At 39.1% G+C, this 23202-nt stretch overlaps 1 protein-coding gene across 5 annotated transcripts in view; it reads right to left on the bottom strand.

Annotated features, from left to right (window-relative positions):
- RBMS3 (RNA binding motif single stranded interacting protein 3) overlaps positions 1-23202 on the bottom strand; it is a 723803-nt gene that overhangs the window by 8464 nt on the left and 692137 nt on the right. For all 5 annotated transcript variants that reach the window (XM_075705237.1, XM_075705238.1, XM_075705241.1 and 2 more), the window contains one exon: positions 22368-22478. In XM_075705237.1, coding sequence (XP_075561352.1) covers positions 22368-22478 — 111 coding nt within the window. The remainder of the gene's footprint in view (positions 1-22367; positions 22479-23202) is intronic.

Genomic DNA, 23202 nt, shown 5'->3' with positions numbered 1-23202 from the left:
AGTATGTGAAAAAACATAGAGCTAGAAAATGAGAGAGTAGTAATACACACTTACACCTCTGCTCTGCTTTCAGATATGAGTGTCCGTGACTACACAGAGTTAAATGAAAGGAGGTAACAAATGAATGAGGAGGCAGGTTGAGGGGACAAAATGAACTGTGAGAAGGATCATGTTTAATTCAGAGAGCACCATCAGTTCTTACAGATCTGCAAACTATCTCAGCCTGGCACCAGCAAGACTCCTGTTGAGCCTGCAGCAAACACCAAACCCATAAAGGTGACAGGCATTGGGAACAAAAAACCAAGAGGAAGGCAGCTGCCTGCACCAGGCAGAGTGAGGGAGCATGTTGCAGTAGGAGAACACGTTTCACCTATCAAAGGTGGAGCTGAGTGATCTGCTGGGAATTTGCAGAAGCTTTTACATCGAGACTATGGCACAGGTCATGTCCATTTATTCATTTGCCCTAGTGAACCTCTGCCCTGCCTTTCTTGGGCCCAGGTTAATGCAGAGTCAGGCAAGTGCCTAACAGCTGAGATACGTAGGAAGCACCTCTTACACAGGCTATTACTTACTGAATTTCAACTGAGACAGTGCCTGAAAGAGTGAGCGCCTCTTGCAAGACCAAACAATTTCATTTACATCGCCAGAAGACTTTGGCCACACACTTTGTTTAAATTCTGAAGGTTGTCACTAACAGAAAGTATAAGAAACCACCCTAAAGTACAGTTCTATTTATAGGGCTAGTTGCCTATAAAATAACACAGCTGTGATTAGAAGGTGGCTACTGGATATACACTAACTCTCTTGGCCACTATGGGTACCGTGAGATTTTACAGAGTGACAACAGTTGGTAACGTGATCAATGTTGAATAAGCTTCCTGGTATGAAGAAAATCTAAAAGAATTTACAGAATGAGACATTAACATGTAAGTTTGCAGTAGATTTGGAAACCTTGGACAACACTTCCTCTGAATTAGTAGGCTTACTAAGGACAAGGGGCAATGAGCAAGGAATAAATGTTAAAGAAGAGGTCTTATTATCGATTATAAAATCAATGTGGAAGTGGTGCTTTCTGATGTTTTGCTTTGTTTTTATATAAATGTATATCTGTAGCAAGAATCAAAGATCGCTTTCCTTATTTTATTTCATCAACCTCCATGCTCCTGAGAAGGCACAGAGACTTTTCAGTTGAGGTGAGAGCCAAATTGCAGAATCCTTGTACCCGCATATGCTGGTAAGCATTTACACCAGAGCAGCCTGCTGAAGGGAGATTAAATGGGACATCTTATGTGAGTAAATGCTAACCCATGTGTCTTAAATGAGCAAGGATTCCAGAGTGTGGTCTTCAGTGACTATTTGTGGTTTCATATCACTGCATGAGCTATAGCACAGTGATAATGACTTAGCTTTTTAGGATTCTCAGAATTAATGCCAGGGTTTGTTTGTGTTTTTTTAAAACCATCTGAGAAGTCTAGACACTGCATCACTAAAAGAATTATGTGAAAACATTTGCATTGCTGGAAAACTGAAGGAAATGAGACTGTTGGCTGGATTTATTTTTATGATTTTTTTTTTTTTCCATGAAGGAAACCTGCCCTCCCACTTTCAAATCCCCTTCCCTGCAAAGAACAAAAATTGCACCTCTCTTTGACCATTGCAAAGTGGTTATAACTTTAATGAAATACAGAATAAAACTGCTGCTTTTTTGTCCCTGGTTCCACCTTCTCATTTGAAAATACCCTGTTCTCCAATAGAAAAGAACATTGTCTTGCTGTGTCCTCTTATCCCATAGTCTGGCATGGAGACGTAGGAACTCAGGAAGAGAAAAGGACCATCTAGTGCACCAGTGCCAGTGACAGTTCAATGAAATACAATATCCAGCCACCACAGTTTTTACTTTAAACTTCAAATATCTTTCGCTACCCAGAAGCATTCTCATTTTCCAGCTCAATCCTGTAATTATTCAATGGCTGTTATTAATCTTAGTTTTTCCCAATTAAAGAATGTGAGAATAAAAGATAAGGAGTTTTTGCATATATTACAATATTTTCGCTAATAATTATCAGCCTGGCCTAAAATATAGTAATATAACGCTATTTTACCACACAATTACCATAGCCCTATCAAGAATAGCACTGTCATTCAACAGAATCCCATCACTGGGCCACTGCAGTCATTGTTCAGGCAGAGAATAGAAATCTTTACAAGATTTAACCTTCCTTCCCTGCTGCTCAGTAATACAAACGTATTTAGGAACACCGGCTATCACTTCCCTTTCAACCTTCCTAATGAGATGTTACCTAATTCTCTGAGCAAGTTAAATGAAGGTAGAGAGAATAATAACTTTAAGAACTATATTTACAAACTAATCTCCTTTTCTCTTCAGGAGTTCTAAGCATCCTTCACAAATCCCTACCTTTGGAAATCAGAGTAATACAAAGGTAAAGAAGAAACACAGTGCAGATGAGCTAAACCCCCCACAGCTTACAGGTCTTTATTTCTGAAAGTCAGGCCTGCTACTAAAGCAGAGTGATCAGGACTAATCAGATAAAGACTATTTAGACTAAACAAATGTGAGAACAGTCCGATCACCACATACAGCTGTGCATCACGCTCTCACTAGCATACAAAATCCCGTTTTCATAAAAACTGTAGTAAAAGCAAACAGCACTCCAGGAATGTCTATGGAAACAGATAAATAAAAACCCTCGCTCATTCATTTTAACCACTTTTTAGAGTCTAAAGGCTGGCATTACAAAGGAACTTGGTGAAAGTCTCAAATCGCTTTCAGATATCTCACCAATGTCTGAAAAGGGCAAAAATGGAGGAAACCCCATTGGGATGTGAAAATTAAGTTCCCATTTTGATTGTATCTTTCATTAAAGGCAAGTGAAACTTCTTACAGCAACACTTCTTTATAAGAAGTTGCTCATATTATGTTTATCAGTTTATATATGGCTATGGAACTTGACCTCAGGGTGCCAATGATCCTTGTAGTTTGTGTCAGTGTACCTAGGCCCATGATATTTTCAATTTTTTCTTCCTTGTGACAAAGCCTCCACTGTAGGCAGGGATCCATGAAGGCTGTACAGAAATGTAGACTGATTCTCCATGTATGACTGCATATATGAATAGCCTCAAGATGTGAAAACTGCTTTTTTGCATAATCCTAATAATGCCATGGGTCTGACGGATACATTTGCAAGAGAGCAAGACTATTCCTATGCTTAAAACAAAGACCAAGACTCTAGTGTTTTGTTGTACTTTCAATGCTTTATTCTTCATTTCTTATCCATTTCTCTGCAAAAGGGGTATTTTTTATTTCTTCTAATACCCTCCCTCTATGTACCTGTTCTGTGAATGTACATTATGAGATCGCTGGGGCAAGTTTTTGAGCGTGCGTTAGTGCATGATTTATTACAGACTGTCCTGCCTGCAGCACCCTATATAAAACCAGGGTATAGTGACTATATCATAAGAAAAGAGTATTCTGCATCAGTCTTGGTCAGCCAGCATTCGTAATCACTGAGATTCTGTCACATTTATATTCTTCTTTCGGATCCTGTATCCTGAAGAATAAAGGGATGATGCAGCAGAATTGTAGCTGCTTCTTCTGCATAAAAATTCCCTATGCATCCCCTCGGTTGGAAATTCTTAGGCATTTCCATCTGAATACAATTCTTTCAATTAGTCTCTGATGAATGGCTGCTAGTAAAATGAAGGAAGACTGATCTGTACATTTTAATATTTTCAACATAAGTAAATAAATGTCAGTGAAACTCTCAACACATGAGCACATTAAGCTATTATTAATAACATATCCATTTATATGAACAAATTGCTTTCTAGAGGTAAACATGTATTCTAGAGGCTATTAAATCTCCATGAATTTGAAGAGTCTAAAGAGAAGACTACTGTGTGCAAATGTCCATACTGTATGGATGAAGTTGTTGTTAAAACAATAGGAGAACTACTTAGACTTGTTAAATAACAGTTGCTCATCAATCACATACACCTTCCATTTGCTCTTTCAGACCAAATATAAGAGTGGATGGCTCATGGGCCAACTGTCGAAGAATGAAGCAGATGAAAGCAAGGACAATTACAAGCTTAAAAAAAAGAAAAAAGCACAGTAGAAACGCACAAAAAGACAACTGAATATTAGCATTTATAAATATCGTAGAAACAGGAGGGATTTCATCACCTCCTGCATGAAAATGCAGTCATGCCTGACAGATGTAAGGTAGTAAGACAATAGCATTACACCACCAAAGTACACCTTGGATGTTCATAAGAGCAGTTGAAGCATGGTATTGCTCAGTCCTTTGTCTCTAAAAGATCCCTAGAATCCAAAATATTTGGTAAACTGTAACGAAGGGTATCGCTGGCTTAAAAAAAAAAAAAAAAGAAAGAAAAAGAAAAGAAATAATTTCAAAACTTCATAAAAACCAGCTGTCCACAAGTACCCCGCATCTAGAGATGGAGGAGAACTTGCCAATTCAGTGAGCACAAAACACCTTGCAGACATTGCCTGTGGTTCCTGTTGGGGTTTACACTGGAAGCTAACAGTGGCGCTAGGGATGCCTTAAAAGCTGGCCTTCCTGTATTGATGGTGAACGTGCAAGTCCAGGCTTAGGCAGAGGGAAACGCATTCCCTCTGGGAAATGCTGGGCCCTTATGCCTAAAGATGCAAGGAAAATCAGCCTGCTGTCAGGCACGTATGGCCAAATGTCCTGCAAAACATGCACCTGGGGCTTCCAAGCTGCTCAACACAGAGTTGTGGTGGTTGAGCCAGGAGTTTGCAAGCCCCAAAAGCCCCACTTCTATCTGGGTCTCAGGTGAAGCTCTGGGACATCCTTGCCTCTTCCTGCACACCTGGGATCTGGCAGTCCCTGTTCAGTCTTTGAGCCGGTGCCCTGCTTTTCTTCCGGGACAATCCCACCAAGTCGCCTGCCCAAAGCAACATTCCTGGGGTTTTCTGACTTGGCTCCCAGGACTAATCTGGTCCTCAGTAAGCAGACCTGTAAGCCGACTCATTAGGAGATCTGGAAGCCTGCCCAAAGCATCGGACATGGTGGGGCTGCTCTGGAACACAAAATCCTGGGAGTGCTTTGCAGCTGCTGCCTGAAAGCTGACATGGAGCAGGACAGCAACCGAGAGGGATGTTTAAACCAGTTGGCAGCTGTCAAGATCTTGTGGAGTATATTTTGTATTGGAAACACCATGAGCGATTGTTTCCGAAAATTAATTTTTGTTTGGAATTTCTGGCTCATGGGAGAATCTTTCTGTTTTGTTTTGAGTTTTTAAAAGATGAATCAGAATGAAACCAAATTTCATCAGATGAATTTCCCACAAACTGGAAACTATGGATGTTGCTCAGCCAGCTCTTCTTCTATTTGTAATTTGGGCAGAAGGATCACCCGTGTTCGTATTTGCAAAGGGTGGGGATAATAGAGAATACTAACCTTTAATGGCTGGTGGCAACTTCAATATATTTAAAGTACTATGTTTTAAAATAATGCAGTAAAAAATATTGCTTCTCATTAGCATATGAAGTGGTCTGTTAATATCTTTAAATATATTTACATGTTCATTAGCTTTGCTTACATGGCAGGGCTCTAGAAGGTGGCAATAGTAAGCATTTTTGTGAGCATTTCCTTCTTCCCACTTTCCACAAACTCTTGAAATTCTTATGGGAGAAAGGTCCCCTTAAAATTAATGTCAATGCCCTACTGATAGATTCTGACTAAGAATATTACAGAGTCTGCCCCTAAGTATGTTAATTATCAGCTGTGGGAGGATCTCTGAGACACATCAGACCACATCAGCTCCAAGGCTGCATAAACAAAGGAGAAACCTTGCCTTTTAGCAGGGTGCTGGCTAAGTGGACTGAACTACATTGTCATCATTTCATCCAAATAACAAGGAGAGGAGGGAGAGGAAAAGGAAGGATACCAGAAAGTAAAAAAAAAAAAAAAAAAAAAAAAAAAAAGGCAAAAGAACAAAATAGAAAATGAAAGAAGGGGAAAAAAATGCCCAATACTTCAAAAAAACACTCTTGCCTTAAGCCTTCCTGTTCTGCCATCTAATCAGTAATTCCACCCCTAAAGTGTCCTAAAGAGGTCCCTTTAGAATGTCTCTCATTTTTTACTACTGCAGGTCTTTCACACTATTTTATTGTACTGTTTTCTTTACCTTGTACTGCAATGCTCTATTTTATTGGGCAAGTACGAGCAGCACAGCTGATGAACTATAAGTGAAGCAGCCAGGAATGCTAGCTTGGCGCTTCAGCTCTGAATCTCGGTCTGTACAGGTGAGAAGCTGAAGACCTAGGAAACCTGAGGTGTATTTTTAAAAAAAAAGAAAAAAAAAGTGCAAGCACCCATTCGCCATAAGACATTATTTAATATAGCTTTATGGGTGTGCTTAGTACTTATTTTCCCAGGAATCACATTAGCAATGCTTGAAGGGGCCAGTAAAACAGATGTGTTTTAGTGCTGGCGGAATAGCAGCATTCCAAGGCTGTTCTTTGTATTCCTTCACTGCTAGCTTTCCAAAGGAGACAGAGTCAGCTCATATACATTCAAATTATATACAATTACCAGTTGGTATGGGTTCGTGCTTTAACACCTTCTTACAGTTCTGGACAGTATAAGTACAAATACTGGTGTATGAATTTTAATATTTTTAGGGCTAATAAGGTCCAGGCCAAGTGAAAAGCAATGCACTTCAGTGGGGAAAAAACCCCTCTTAATCAGTCTTGTCCTCACTCTCAGTGTACTGATTGCAAATAGTTTTAGGCAGGGCTAAAAAAAGCATAGCAGCAGTCTCAGGTAAACGCTTGATAGATGAGTATCCCATAATGGTTGTTCCTGTTACATTTTTTCAGGTTAGCACATTCTGTGAAAAATTACAAGCAAAGCAAAATGTAACAAAATCTTCCCAACTTCCTCCCCTCTCTCTAATTCTGATAGGCGAATATGAGGAGGATAATCCATGAAGGGAATCAACATTGGGGAAGACATGAATACATGTACAAACACCCATATTTCCTCCTTATGAATGCCCTTTATATGACAGAGCTGTCCAAACAGCACTTAAGGAGCAACAGCAAAATGCTTGACAGACAGGCATGATAAGTTATGGCTCAAAACGTTTGCTTCCAGACAGAAAGGGTGTCTTTTTTTTTCTTTTTCTTGTTTTTTTTTCCTGAAAATCCTTTAAGGTAAACTCACTCCATGTCTGCTGGCACGCAGCCATTTTTCTATAAGCTCCTATTACAATGCTGTATTTCTAATGGATTGGGTATGGTGCTTTTCCATTTTGCTAATGAGAAAAGCTAAAGGCCATTACTTGTTCTGATTAAGATCCCGAGGGAAGAAATGTGATGTGTATATTACCAGGCCATACGTAAAGGAAGTATGTGGCATTTCTAATCAATCAGATGAAGGGTAGACAGAAAGTCTTATCCTGTGACTGCAGAGGAAGAAGATATGGGGGGGAAGAAACCATCGAAAGTGTCTTTAAAAGATGACTTACGGGAATCAGTTATAATGATATTAGTATGATCAATGACTACGGCTACTATCTGGGAAGGATGTAATTACCAAAATGAAAACTTTCAAATGGGAAGTCTGATCAAGGGCAGAGGTACTGTCATATTTCTCAGAGCACTGTCAGCTCTCATCCAGACAATGTATTACCGTGTCCCTCCCAGGCGTTACTGCACCACCAGGTTGACCTGTGCTTTCCTGGGGTGGGAGCAGACTGAGGGAGTGAGGGGTTATGAAACTTTGCATCCAGCTCAAAAACGTGGGTATGTCTTGGCCCAAAGGCAAATTCAAGATAAGGAAAGGCAAGGCTGGGAAAAGGGAAAATGGAAAAGAGAGAAGTCCCAGTCATGACTACCTTTAATGAAAGTTTTGCAGTGGTGCGCATTTAAAAAATGTTTCAGCCAAAAGAAAGGAAATGATGTAGACCAGTGAGCTACTCATTGTAAAGGAGGTCAAACAAAAAAAATGTACTAAGGGATGCACTGCTGAATTTGCAGATGGATACTCTGGAATATCGACTAAGATGTATCAATATACAATTTCTACATGTTTAATCCTGATTGCATAGAATTATATCTGGTTGAAATACAAAGTTTAGAGACATTTTTTTCATTCCTTTTTAAATGGCTGCATAGTTCCAGCTTGAAAATGCTACAAGATACACACTCCAAATGGCAAATGAAATGAATAGAGCTTGGAGGTGGGTGTTCTAAGAGAGGACAAGATCTTCCGAATGTGTCATAACGCATAGTCAGAGCTTTAGATGTGTTTTTAATAATATATTAATTTCATAGAATATTATACATCACTGCCGAGCATTAAAACTGACAAAAATTCTAACATACTAGATCCTCTCAAATGGAATTCCATGTAACAGATTAATGAAATATTACTGTCAATGACAGGAAAACTATAACAAGTGACAAGGCCAGTGGGAGAGACCCTCTCGTGCACTCTCCCAAATCTGTATTAGGGAATCTGGCTTTCCTCTATGGGACACCATTGCTTCTTTACAGATACTTGGAAATGCTTCAGATAGATCCACCTGGGAACAGAAGAAAATGCTGTAACGCTCTCCCCCATCTGCTTTAAAAGAATAGTCACAAGAAACACTGGGACTGTGAATTTGGAAAACATCTTCAGCCCTTCCTTTCATCAGAAGGCAATGCTGAGAGAACATATTCTCTTAAATGTCATTGGTGACAAGGCATGGATGCCACATACAGTGCTGGAAAAAAGTAAGAATCACAGCTGAGAGAGCCCATCTACAGCTATCAAACTGAAATTCAATGATCTTCAGCTTTCCTTAAAGGTGTATATTTAAAAAAAATCTACATGGGCCCTAACAGGAGTTTTAGTGAACTCTTCTTATCCCTTTGCTCCGCTCATGCGAAAAGGAACAAATGTTGCACAAGTGCACCTCAGCCTGTATGGGCAAGTAAGCAGGACAACGGAAAACAGCCCGGCCTCTTCTAAACACTGCAGCCCAGTCAGAGAATTGTTCTTCTCAGGAGGATCTTGCAGAGTATCTATTTCTAGGCCAGGTTGTCCTTTCTGGTTCTTTGATGCACTTCTGGCTTTGGCACATGGACTGACTAGAAAGCTCAGACATCTTCATTTTGCATTGGTGCTCATGGATCAGCAAAATGTTCCCTTTCTGCTTTCCTTTTACACTAAAAAAAAAGAAGATTAAGTGCTCCGCAAATATTTGCAATGGAGAAAGTCCTAACTGCAAGACAGATTTTCTTGTCCAAGAATATGACAAGAGATGACAAAGTGGCCATTTTTCCATCAAATAAATTTATCTCAACACCTTTAAAAACACAGGACTTTGCATGATTCACCTTACAAAGAAGGATTGCTGCTGACATACGAGTGTTATACTGAACTCCCAAGCCTCCCTCCTGAAATACCAATTAGCAGAGTTAACATTTAGAAAGTGTAAAACTGGCTATTCCTGAAGCTGAGTAAGGGTATTTGCAGATTCCTCTCACTTAATGGCTGATGTCAGGGACAATGAATTTAATCTTAGGACGGGGGGAGTGTGTGGGGGGTGGTCTGCCAGCCTGTCCAGCCGTAATATCCCCTAATAGCCTTGAAGGAATTGTAATTGTGAACTGAAACAGCATCTGCTTAACTGTCATCCTAGCCTCAGGACTGGAACTTCTTGCTTGTTGTGAAGGATCATGAGAAAGACTACACAGAGCGTGAAGATGAAAACAGAGTGAGATTAAAACCATTAAGTACAACCACCAAGACACAGCTGTCCATACTGCTAGTGAATGTAAGGAAATATAAATGCCAAAATGTATTTGACATTCGTGATGTATTTTGGCATGGGAATTTAGAACATTGAGTTGACTGCAAACTTCTAGTTTACAATCTTTTTCATTGTTATTATAGAAGACAGATTATTACAGATTATTCGGTGAGAAGCAAGTAAATTTCAATGCTAGGCACACTGAAGAGGTAAGGAGTAAAGCCAAATCTAACCAGAACTGGTCAAATCTACTCTTCTTCCTGGGAAGAAGGGGCCAATTAGTTCAGCTGCCATAACCGGAACAGCTTACAGCAGTCCCTCACGCTAAGAGTCTGGACTTTGCCTCAGATGTCCTGCTTGCATTAGCTGTACAGCTGAGCCACCCCTGGGCTTGGAATAGAAGCTGCTGTCCATGCTGTAAGAAAGACTACACTGTATGGAGGTCATTCTTCTCAACGGAAATCAAAGGTCTTGCATTAATTCACTTATTTATTTAAGTGATGCTATAAGGTTTAACTAATGTTTTTCGAACACTTTGAGAATATAAAATGCAATATAGGTGCTGCTCTTATTATTTGTCAGCTGTTTTCTGCCTCAGGATGTCTCTCAAAAGACTGGAGTCCTGTTGTGTTTGGGAGGAATAGCAAATGCTACAGATTCCCTCATGTATCACTTGTACTTCAGGGGGAAAAAAAAAAAAGAAACATTCGGCAGAAATCTGCACGATATATGCAGATGGAGTTAAAACATTTCCACAGAAACTCCACAGCTACATAAACTGAACTGCCTAAAAAAGAAGTGCTTCAAACTAACAGTAAGTGCTGCAATTTTTTAGTTTGCAATGGGCCCAACTCTGCCTGCGAAGATCTCTATAGAATAATTACAGGCCAGAGACACTAATCCTTTACACTTCTGCGCCAAACTTGTAATTGCGAACATATATTACCATTCCTTGGAACACATATCCAATAGTGTATGCAGTAAAGTAAAAATCCTAATATTAAAAATAAACGCAAGATGATGCCATGATGCTTAAGCCATATTTTTTCTTTTGGAACACAAGAAAATATAATACTGCTCATAATATTTGTACAAAAATTAATGAAAAGGAAAAGTGGATTTATAAGCCTTGAAATGTATCATTCTTTTCTTTGCCTTCTGTTGCAGGTTAATTACTTTAAATTTTTCTATGAATCATTTTCTGATTTCCAACTCTGTTATATTCAGTTTCAAACAAAGGACAGAAATTTCAGGAGTCTTCTGCTCTCAATAGTTCAGGCACAAGCTATACAAATAAAATAAGGAAACCTCCTTATTTATCCAATGTCCATACACTGAATGGAATTTCTTTCTTCTATTTCCCTATGTCCCATAACACATCAAGGAAATCTGAAGTTGTTGCTACTTGTATTTTTTAGTTATTAATAAACTTCGTGTAATACAATAACCTTCTAGAAGGTATAAAGGAAAAAAAGATATCCTTTTTCTTACATCAAAGTAGAAAACCTCAATTAGAAAAAAAAACAATGGCCACCTTGATGAAGCAGCTATTTATTCCCACAAAATTAAAGTTTCTGAGAAAAGTCCATTATCTTCACAGGAAATCAGCCCTACTAATAGTCAGTTAGGAGCACCTGCACGTTAAAAGAAAGGCAGCAAAACAGTTTTTGCTAGAAAATTACCTGGCTACTAATATCTTGAGCACCAGTTTGGATTCTGTTGATAGCCTAGGCAAGGTCACCCGTGAAAATACCATCATAGCCAAATACTCACTTTACCTCGTTATTATATTTTTGTCACCCTGATTAGCACTGCCAAAAATGGTCATTGAAAAAAGAACAAATGCAACCCGTTTTTTAGCCTAGTGCAGGTATTTTAGGTGGGAAGGGCTGGCAGCAGAGCAGAATCAAGGTAAACAGTATGGGAGGAAGGGAATAGTCAGGTGCCTCAGTGGCTGGGGAAAAAAAAAGTCAGTTTGGAAATTATAACATCTTTGGTCTGTGCTACAAACCCTGCATACAACAGTGGTTGGCAGGCCAGAGAACACGAACAGCACGAAATTTTTGCAACAGTGAAATCAGTTTGTGTCATGGACATATTATGCTGATTTGAGGGAAACCCCCACAAGAGAAACACACTCAGCACAGGAAAACAGGGAATTGAGGCTGGCAAATGTACAATAATTTGGACATTTAGATACTAAACTCTTAAGAAACTGGCTGTTGCTACATTACAACTACTAACATTAAAAAGGCAAAATTAAAAGCATACAGGTGTGCCTATCACACTCGAAAGCCATAACGAATTCCAAAGGATAGAGCAGTCCTCCATGGGACTGGAAAAGGATGTGCCCTCTTTGAGATACGACTGCTCCCCTGACCCATCCCGACACGGTGCAGCTCTCGTCTGCCACACAGTAGAAATCTGCCGCGTTCAACAGTTCATTTACCTTGCTAGAAAAACAACTCAATTCAGCAAACTCCCAAATTCACTCAGTGCAGCTGCTCTCAAACCCCTTGTTGTTACAGTTTAATGAAATGTGCTGACTGAGCTGTTTCATAGTAAATATTAGTTATAGCAGAACTCTCCTCCCAAATTGAGTCTTTTAGGAGCAAGAGGATTCTACAGCACCACAGCACTGACACAGAATCGCCCATAACTCACAAATAACAAAATACCATCTGAGGGCACAGAGGTTATTGCCATCAGCAGCTCCCTATGGAACTGTAAATCATTTGAACAAAGCTTAGTCTTTTTTGAGAACTTCAGGCTGAAATCACTGTATATACAGGATCCCAGTTTCTTACACAGCGTATGAAGATTGTACCTTCAGCTCCTTCATTTAACCTTGCTTCACAAATGAGTGAACTCCGAACAGGCTGCTCTTTCCGGATGAAAATAAGAAAGATACCTCAAAAGCACTGGCCATTTGTCTTAGAGGAAGTTTAAACCTTTGGGCTACCAGCTTGCCAACCATCTGATAAACCATGTGGATTAACTGTGAAATGCACTCTGCACTGAAGTTCAGTGGGATACGCTATGGGAAAAGGCAAGTGAAATTCAATGGAATATTATTTTTGTGAGCATCTGCAGATCCAGGCCTTTGCCCAACACACAGGCTGTGCTATTTCTGTCACTGTGATTAAAATACGAAAAATACTGAGCATCCCTCAAATTAAATTCACTTTCAACTCCATTGTATGTGTTCCCAATAATGTGGCAATGTGTCACCTTCAGAAACATTGCAGTATCTATAATCTAGTATTTCTGTAAAGTTCCAGTGCCCCGGAAGTGAAGTTTTCCCTATGAGAAAACACTGTGAATGTAATTCAAAGGCTGCTGCTCAGAGTAGAAACAGTTTGCTTAACAAAATGTACCCATCCCATTGAAAAAAAAAAAAAAAAAAAAGCCAAAAGCAAGCAGTGTACTTACCAATGCATACAACACATGTTGAAATGAGTCATTCTTAACTCTTGGTCCCAAATGTTTTTTTTCTAAGTGAATACTGTGAATACTTGCAACATATGTTTACTCTTTAACTGTGTAAACTTCAGACACTGTAAATAAAATGTTATTTTGATGTACAGCTCTTTTCTGAGTCTTGGTACATCATGCTCAGTAAACATTTCAAAAAGTTTTTATAATTTACTGAATTCTCAGTACTTAAATGAATAGAAAATAAAAATTAAATTATTATTACTTGTTTTGAACTGAAATAACAATGTTTCTTTGCAATGAAAAACAGAGGTTGGAGATGAAAAAAGGCTGTTAGACCATTGCTGTTTTTGTGTCAATGCCTGAAAGTCCCTCCTGTGGATTTTAAGGTGATTGGCCCAGTTGAGTTCTAGATGTCCCAAACAATGACCTTTCCATTATTCATTTCAAACACTAGTCTAGCTCTTAATATATTACCAATTTCTGCACGATATTCAAGTTATGCTTTCCCTATTTTACTTTCAGATCTTATTTATATTGTTAGCACCATTAAAACCATCTCCTCCTTTCTATGGATGCCCTTCACATACCTACATTGTGTTATAAGCTACTGTTGTCTATCACCTTCATGCCCTTTTCTTTCAGCTAAAGTTTACGACATCTGTGATGGAGGTTGATATAATTCAAGTACTTCACCTTAGACAGAACTGATATTGTGTGAAGGACTGCAACAGTGCTTAGCAGAAACTAGTTGTTCTTCCATAGAGTTTACCATGTTGTTCTCTTCCATTGAGAATACAGACTCTTCAAGGATTTCAAGACTTCTTGCTGTGCTTACATGCACTCGTAGCGTGTGGAGACATGACCACAGGACTGTTTCCCAGCTCTTGGCAGAGAAGAGCTGTGGAAGCATCACCTCTGGGAGACACTTCTTGCTTTTCACACGATCACAGTTTGGCAAAAAACCCCTCACCTCTCTAAGATCCTGAAACTTGTCTTGGATTACAGAGGCCCCACAGAGTTTGTCTGCACCACTGTTGATTTGGACTCATTACTTCTCTGGAAAACCATATTCATCGTTTCTGTCAGAATCACCTGAGTCTACTTTAAACACAGGCAGGACAATAAAAATAAGTTTCATTCTAATACAGCGAAGAGTTACGTTCTTGATTACAAAATGGAAAACACATTTACAAAAGAGAAACACATCAGGAAAACACAGATGACAGGTTTGACATTTAGAGTACTTTTGTTTTCCACCTTTTATTGAGTTTGTCAGTTGTAGGTATGGCAGGATGTTTCAAACCTAGAATTATTTTCAGCTCTTTTTAACCTATTATTTGTTCCTCTTTTCTACTTCCCTGTCTGTTAAATTTAGAGCCTCTTTCAGCCAAATCTTATACAAATCACTAAAGCCAAACAAAATCAAAATAAACCAAATTCCGCTCCCCAAAACCTGCTCTGTTATTTGGGGCATCAGCACGATTTCACATGAACATGCATGAACATACACTTTCTTCCTCTTAACATTCAAAATTTTTAGGGGAATGATCTACTAGTAGCTAGCAAAATGAGTTCCCAATCTTGGTTCATCTCTAGCAGACATATGAACAAAAATTTCTGCGAGTATGACTAAAGGTGAGCCTTTTGGGGGAGGATATGCTGCAGACCACTTGATATATGCTAGATACCATAAGTTTTATAGCTTTTGGTTTCTATCCACTATTGCAAAATTACACATGTACAGAGTGCATGGCTATCACTAAGTAACAAACATGCTTTGGAAGAGGTGGCTTTGAACTGCATTCCTATTATCCTTCCAAGAATCACCAGGTAGCACTTCTAGAAATCACAAAATAGAACTGCAGCAGTCATATGTAAGAAAATATATGAGAAACAAGCTTGTAAATATTCTAGTTCACAGATATGTGAAGTCAGCTGCAAACTGCGGGGAGACCTTATTGCTCTCTACATCTACCTGAAAGGAGGTTGTAGTGAGGTGGGTGTTGGTCTCTTCTCCCATGTAGTTAGCGATAGGACAAGAGGAAATGGGCTCAAGCTGCGCCAGGGGAGGTTTAGGTTGGAAATTAGGAAAAATTTCTTCACGGAAAGGGTGGTCAAGCATTGGAACAGGCTGCCCAGAGAGGTGGTGGAGTCACCATCCCTGGAAGTGTTCAAAAAATGGGTTAATGTGGCACTTTGGGACATGGTTTAGTCTAGTCTACCCTTAATTGGTTTAGTGTGGACTTGGTAGTGTAGGTTAATGGTTGGGCTGGATGATCTTAAAGGTCTTTTCCAACCTAAATGATTCTATGATTCTATTCTAATGACATTTGTCTGATGATGAAAATGAAGTTATATTAGTTACGGTTCTTCTGGCCGATACTTTTTGCTTTGCTGATCCATCACTGTTGCTTTGTCTTGATTTAACTTTTTATCACCACGATCAGGGAGTTGAGTCCTTCTCTGAAAGGGAATCTGGGCTAATGTCCCTTTGAGTCAGTAGCTGATAACTCAAAGAGAGGGAAGGAGTCCTCAACAAAAGCACTTGTTCGTTTGTGAAGGTAAAATTTAACACAGAATAAAAGCTACTGACATGCTGGGCTCAAATGAAGGGCTGCTTGAACTGAAAATGGAATTCCCTCCATCTGTGTTTATTCTCCTTTAACATTCCCCTTCTCTGCCTATGGCAGGCAGTGGCTTTGAAGGCAGGCACACTTGTACATAAAGGCAAACAGTAAGCCACTACCAACAAATGGTAGGGAAGTGAAGCTGAGTTCAGAAGAGAAGGGGGAACACTACAGAAATGGGATTTTATAAACTCTATTCATTCAAAAATACCATCTAACCACAGCTACAGTCAAACAGAGACTGTGGAACCCATGCTGATTAGAAAGCGCCTCCTCTACTCCAGGGCTGATCAGCCCAATTCTTACAAGAGTCTGTGGGACTTCAAGATGGTCCAAAAAGAGAAAAGGTCACATCTTTCCTTGTTCACCCTACCAGGTGTTTGGCTATACTGTCAAATTAAGATTTTTTCCACCCTGCTGTTGCACCTGCAAATGTTTCTTTACAGAAATGTTGAATCTATTTTTTTAAGATTGCTAACCTATTTATCTCAATAATATTTAGTGGCAGTGAATTCTGCAAATGGATTAAATGTTTCATCCAAAAATTATTTGTTCCTTGTTGACTGCTTGGAACCTGGCACCTTTCAGTTGCACTGTGTGCTCCTTTTTTATCACAAATTATGTATCAGGCAAATTGGAGCTGCCTTTCAAGAGGCTGTTTGGGAAGGAAGGTGCAGGAGGAGTTATTTGTTTTTTATAAATCTCGAGAGAGCTTCTGCTGTTCTTCTCCTTTCTGACCTGAATAATTTCTCCTTAAATGGATCTCCTGCCCCAGACAGCTCCATGTTGTTAATCACTTGCCTTTGCCCTGGACCTTGGCTGAGTAAATGGACAAGGATGATCTTAGTTTCAGCCTGAACAAAGCTAATTTCATTAGCAACGGGTTCAGTCCTATATTTTCCACACAAAGAGTAACTGACACAGTCAGTCAATAAATAAAATAAAAGAGCTTTAAGATTAACACCTGATAACGTGAAATACACAATACTGTAAAGAAACTTCGCTCCTGTAACTCCCCAGGGACCTTGCGACATACAATTAGAATAACAGAGAGTGCTTTTTGAACAAGGATCTGAACATCAGGGGAATGCGATGATGTTTCAGCTCTGTGTAGCTGTAGTATGTGCAAATAGAATTGCAGATTAAACAGGAAAAAACCAACCCTATCTAACAAAGCAGTTATTCTGCTGAGGCCTCTAGGTGACATTTTAAACCACCGGTGACCATGGAGTATCCAAAGGAAATAAAAGATAAAAAACTTATAACAAGCTTGTTGTTCCATTGAAAGGTTCTGGAGATACCATCAAGCTCTGCTGGCAACAAAAAGAACTAACAAAGTGAGAGATAAGACTGATGTACCCGCATAACAAGCCTGCTATTCCTTTGAGAGATTTCTGGTGATAGTATAAACCAGGAAAACTGAGTTAGGGTGATTTCCAGTTTCAACAGAATCCCACATTATGTCAAAGCAGTTCTTCCACCCAACTGCATTTTTAATACAGAGATATCTGGAACAATGAAACAATATTTTTAGGGGTTTTTTGTTGTTGTTTAAAACGTGCAATGGAGAGCTTATTTTGTAAATTGCCTATTACATTTCTGAATTAGAATCTGAAAGCTGAGTGAACTGTCTGCAAGCATGAAGAACAATTAAGCAGCACAGTTGAGCTAGCAGTTTTAGTAAAAAACCTGGCTGCTCCTCACTCTCCCATTGGTGTGGGTCTCGAAGGTTTAAGATGAAACAAGCCTACGGTAAGGCAGTTCCAAAAGAGAGGGGAAAAAAGCTGGAATTACCCCTCTGCCGAGGACTAACCAAGGCTGCCTCAATCTTTTGGATGAAACTGAAACACAAGCGGAGTCCAAAAAGGATGCTAACAGCCGGGAGGGGAGAGAAACCTGGACCAAGAAAGTGCAGAACAGAGAACTTCCTTCAGGAATGAGCACCAGAGGAGAAAACATAGAGCAAATCTTCCTCCCACTGAAGAGGTGGATTATTGCTGCTGTTGGCCAAATGTGGAAGTGCCGCAGCAAAAGGGAGGCAAGCAACAGGGCCTGAAAGCAGTGATCAGACTGCTCAGTTTTTATATTTCTAAAGGTTTTTGTGTTATATCCACTCAGGCATCAATCACAACTTTATTAAACCACGAAACTGATGTCAGATCAATGGCTGTATCGGAAACATTTTGAATGACAGGTTGATGATGGAACAATTCCAGCCTCTATACATTATTAAACACATACTAATGCTGCTTTTTCAATGCTACCCTTACAGAGTCGCTCATTCTATTCTCCCTCTGTGGTACCTTTTTTAACAGCAGACCTAATTGTAGATGAGTATTACATAGGAAAAACAAGACTTACTGTAATAAAAAATAATAAACGAGTAAACAAAAGAAAAATTTCAAGGTTAAAACCAGTTGTCTGTCTTCACATTATGCTTCCTGGCATTAAAATTTCATTTTAATACAATTGTAGGAGCTGAGGCTGAGTTGTCAGCCTTAATCAGAATATTCAGAGTTACCGCCTTTTTTGCTGTAATCTTGACATAATTTAAACTTAGGTTTTCTTTACATATTTACCCACAGCCAGCACACCCGTGTAAATGCTTTCTGCTCTTTCTGAGTGGAGAGGTATGTACGAAAAATACGTATAAATATGGCAGAAATCACCTCTCTGGCAGATTCGCTGCTTAACTCCAGATTTCAGGCAGATTTGGGGAGGCGATCAGAGCAGCACACTTGCCTCTCAATTCATCAGTAACGTAAACTCTGTTTTCACTGGCGGAAATCAATTTGATTTTCATAAAGGCAGAAAGGAATTATGTTCTTGGTGGATGAAGCACAAAGCACAGTAACTGGGAGACGCAAACGCTGTATGAAATTCTCTCACAGCACATGAACACAGGTTGAGTTGTCACAAATTGCAGACCATTACCTCCTCTCTTGCCCCGGTGGCCTATACCATCCTTTGGGCTGGAATATTTGCTGCAGCTGTATGTTTTCATGAAGTGGGCAGTGAGATCAGGTAAAGATGGATTTGCAGCTTTTCACTTGGCCTGGCATCTTGATAGCCTCCGTGCATCCTCCTGATTAGAGGAGTGCTTAGTATAGCAGAGATGTCTGATTTTATGCAGACAATTCAGTGATAAGAGATAAAAATGTTAAAAAAGATAATAAAATAAAATTAAATATGCATTCTTTGGGGGTTTTGGAGGGAAAGAAAACTTCTTGTTCCTATTCATGGCAAATGGTTTCCTAAACAAAATTCTTTGTGCTTTTTGGGGCCAGTAACTGAAGGCTTCCCATAGCACAAGGGGAAGGCAGCTGTCTGTGAGCGGGGCTGTAGGAAAACTGCTCTGTTTTGGCTGCTGAATTGGATGCTCCCAGCTGGAAGTGAGCAGCCCCGCCAGCATTTAGCCAGAAACGTCCCCCCTGGCTGGGTGACTAAAGAATCAAGCGCAAGCAGGGATGGAGGTGGCTGCCCCCTGGATTCCCGCGGGGTTTAACATGTGCTTCAAGGCTGAGAGATCAAAACTCAAATCCAATTTTTCGTGTCAAGGCAGGAACTGGCAGAAGCCGCTCTTACTCAGGTAACCCACCTCACCAAAGGGCTGAAGAGTGAAGGGTCTCCCCTCTGGAACGGCTCTAGCCTGGACAGAGTATTTTAATCTTTTAGAGAGCATCAGAAGGCAGAGTAATTCCCACAAGGTAGGAGGCATGCAAAGGCCTTTATGCTATTTCTCTAGCTTGCTTGCTAGAGAATAGATTTTCTGCTGAAGCAGTATCTTAGAAATGGAGCATCCATCCTGAATCGGGCAAGTTTGGAAGTGGGTTTGAAGTCAACTCTCACTTAAGTGACCACAGAGGTCTGTTTTGGCTGAAAAATATGTTATGTTAATTAGAAAAATGGTTTATCTAAGAAAGCGACTGTATGAAAGCCTTTTAATGAAAACTGCTTTGCATACTGCAGTCTTTTAAATTAAATTGGAACAGTGTTACAGCTGACACTGAGCAGAATTGTTTGTGACTTTTTGGCCTGTTTGCTTAAAAAAAATCTGGCTGGTTTCTTGAAAGATAGCTGGTGGCTCTTTATGGCATCCTGTTGCACAGTTTTAAGGATAAAATTAAAAAATATGCTCATAACAGAAATGTATCGTTTATGCCTTATACTGCCCATAAAACTTAGTCCTGCTGAGGTACTCACAGTAGCACGATTTGGACTTGGCTCAATTTGTCATGGCTTTATGCTTTCAATGCTCCTCTCTCTGGACTGAAATTCAGACTTCAGAATAAATGAAGTAAAAATATCTCTAAATAAATCCTATCTCTAAATAGCTTGTCCATTTTCCCCACATTTTTTTCTGTAACAGAACATGTTAGGAAGATTCAATTTCAAGTGAGGATGGATACATCCAATAAAACTGCTACTGGCAGCCCAAATCCTAAATTTCTCCCTTTAATTCCTGACACGAGGAATTCCTGATGACCTCCATGATTATCCTGCTTGCACAAGGAGTTTAACTGAATATGGTGCTGATGGTGTTTTTACCAAAGAGAAATCCTGTATGCGGCAAAATAGAGTGTCATTTGAGATTTATGAAAAGTGTATGGATATTGTAACACCCATCAATCATTTACTCTTTCTTGCTCTTTAAGTTTTCCATAAATAAGTTAGGAGTTTTGAAGATAGTAAACATAAACCTATATGGTATACCTCTGAGTGTATTTCACGAAGTTATCAGGGAGTGCTGTGACCTTGAAAGATAAGGCTGTGTAAAGAGCTAGGAAAAAGAAGGCAAGATTTTCTTTACGTTCAGTTGCAGTAAAATAAATTCAGGATCTTATTATCACCCACTAGGTCACCGACTGCCTTTCAGACTCCTTCCCCTGCCTCCCCAAATGGATTTATTACTATGGATTTGTTACTATGAGCATTGTAATAGTGGTCTCAAGTCAGAAGAGAACATTAGCTGGGAATTTTCTAGTTTGCATTAAGATTGCGAGAAAATGAGCACAGAAGACAATGTCTGTAAGAGTCATGAAAATGAAAATGACAGACAGAAGGAAAAATTCATAGGAGCTGCCCAGCAGCACAACCAGAATTCATTTTCCATTTCCTTGTCTTAATTTTTAAACACACTTTTGAATCACAGTAATTACACACACAGAAATTCTCACTAGTCCTAGTATTCCTTCAGTTCCATCTCTTCAGAGGGGAAAAATGCTGTTATTAGCTTTGAGATATAATTCCTACTTCTTTGATTGTTGAATGAAACATTTAAAATACCAGGAATAAACAATGAACCATCATATTCAAGTTTCTTCAGAAATAAATACAGAGGTCTCAGATCTCAACAGAGTTTTCTTTTTTAAAGGGGCTAAAGACACTAGAGTCAGAATTAATTTCAACAGATAAGAAAAAAGGAGAGGAATAGAAGAGAGGAGGGAGAGGAAGAGAAGACCCAATACAGTGAGTTAAATAACTTCGTAAGGATGCAACTTTATTCAGTACCTTATTCAATTTAAAAAAATAAAAAAAAAAACCCAAATTGGAAAACTGCTCCTATAGATTAGTATCAAGTAGTACAGTGGTGATATAGAAAAATTTTGTAAATGCATAATAGATCTTTCATGTAATTATTACATAAAGTGCATATGTGCTAAAGACGTGTCATGTTTATGCCTGCATTTTTGTAAAAATATACACGTACATGCAGTGTGCAGACATTCACATATCAACCACCATATATTGTGTGTAGGCTGTTGTATTTTAGGAACATTTCAGAGAGTTTTAATAATATTAACAGTATTTTTTGCCTTTCTCTGACTTTGGAAGAGTTAACTGAGTCTGACTTACACAGCTTAAAGAGAAAATAATTGTTGAAATATGCATGTTGAAATATAATATACTGGAAACACAGCTGACCTTGACCCAAAATCACATTTCTGAGCCTGGAGCAAACTATGTATGGCTGTCTGCTGTGGGTTAGAAGTGAGTACTGGATCCTATCACAAAGCCAGAACTCCCACTTCCCAGTGGTATAAGACTTTCTAGATCGAGAAGCAAACAACCTCTGATTAAAAACCAAATTGATAGAGGACTACTTCCATATTCACATGAGAATTAGTACAGATAATTCCCCCTACTACTCATACTTCTTCGTCAGTTCTGTTCTATAATACCTAATGCTGACTGTATGAAGGTTTTAGAAACATATCTTTAGATACATGTTTGTGTGACGTAACAATATGAGGATATTGTTTGTGTAGTACATCATGTTTAGGTCATGATGAAAAGCACTTTGACATGTTTCCCCGACAGGGCCAGACATCCCTGGACATGGAGAAAAAACAAAGTAAACCATGGCAATATTAAACCGCAAAAAGGTGAAGCACTGAAAACCCAAGAGTAATAAATTACCTTGAGAAACTCAGTAAGCAATAAATGGTTTGCAATATAGAAAGTAAATGGTATAACCTATGATCTTACCGTTCCTGTTGTGCCCAAGGAAAGGTGGTTCATCTGTTGGGTCAGAGGGCCCATCATGCTCGCTGGCTGCATTGACATAGTGTGGTCCATTGTTGGTGTTATCACAGCACCCTACAAACATAGATCATTTACACTTCAACATTTCACTTCAAAAAAACAAAAGCAGCATTCTCTAAATGAGTGAACCTGGTTGAAAACTTGACATGAATCTTAAAAGAGACTAATATATCTGTCAGAGGAAATATGTTTTGTCCCTATTGACAACCAAGCTACACACATATATTATTTGTACTACTAATGAGGCCATTTTATGTCAGTTCCAATTAAGTGTCATTTTTTACTTCATTGCTTCTGACAAACAAATGCATATGTTATTTCCATGATGAATGCTACTGTACGTTGCAAAATACCTGTCATTTCTATTTTTCCATATCCTATATAGAATAATCTTACCGACAGAACACATATGTCCCCAATTTTCTCTGACTTCTAAAACCTTTGGTCTCTGAGACCTTCAACCTATTATTGTACTTATCTTGGATTTTTCCAGTCTCAATTAAGAACCCTTACTCATGACATTTTATAGCTGATTAACTAAGACTAGCTATTGACAGCGAGTTTGGTAGTGACACCCATGTAAAACACATGCACAGCATTTAAAAACATTTTTCTTCTCCGCATGAAAAACGAAGATATTAATAACAAACAGCATACTAAAGCAAGAACAACACTTTGAACAAAAATGAAACAAAAGACATGCCAGAGGAGCTTTGGAGAAGGCTTCTTTGCCATTCATATTCCTTGGTTTTTTGCTTTCCCACTCCCTAAGGTCCCA

The sequence above is a fragment of the Pelecanus crispus genome, chromosome 2 (assembly GCF_030463565.1).
Source record: "Pelecanus crispus isolate bPelCri1 chromosome 2, bPelCri1.pri, whole genome shotgun sequence".
NCBI classification, from domain to species: Eukaryota; Metazoa; Chordata; class Aves; order Pelecaniformes; family Pelecanidae; genus Pelecanus; species Pelecanus crispus.
Note: the sequence above shows the minus strand (reverse complement) of the source record. Positions and strands in the feature narration are given on the sequence as shown.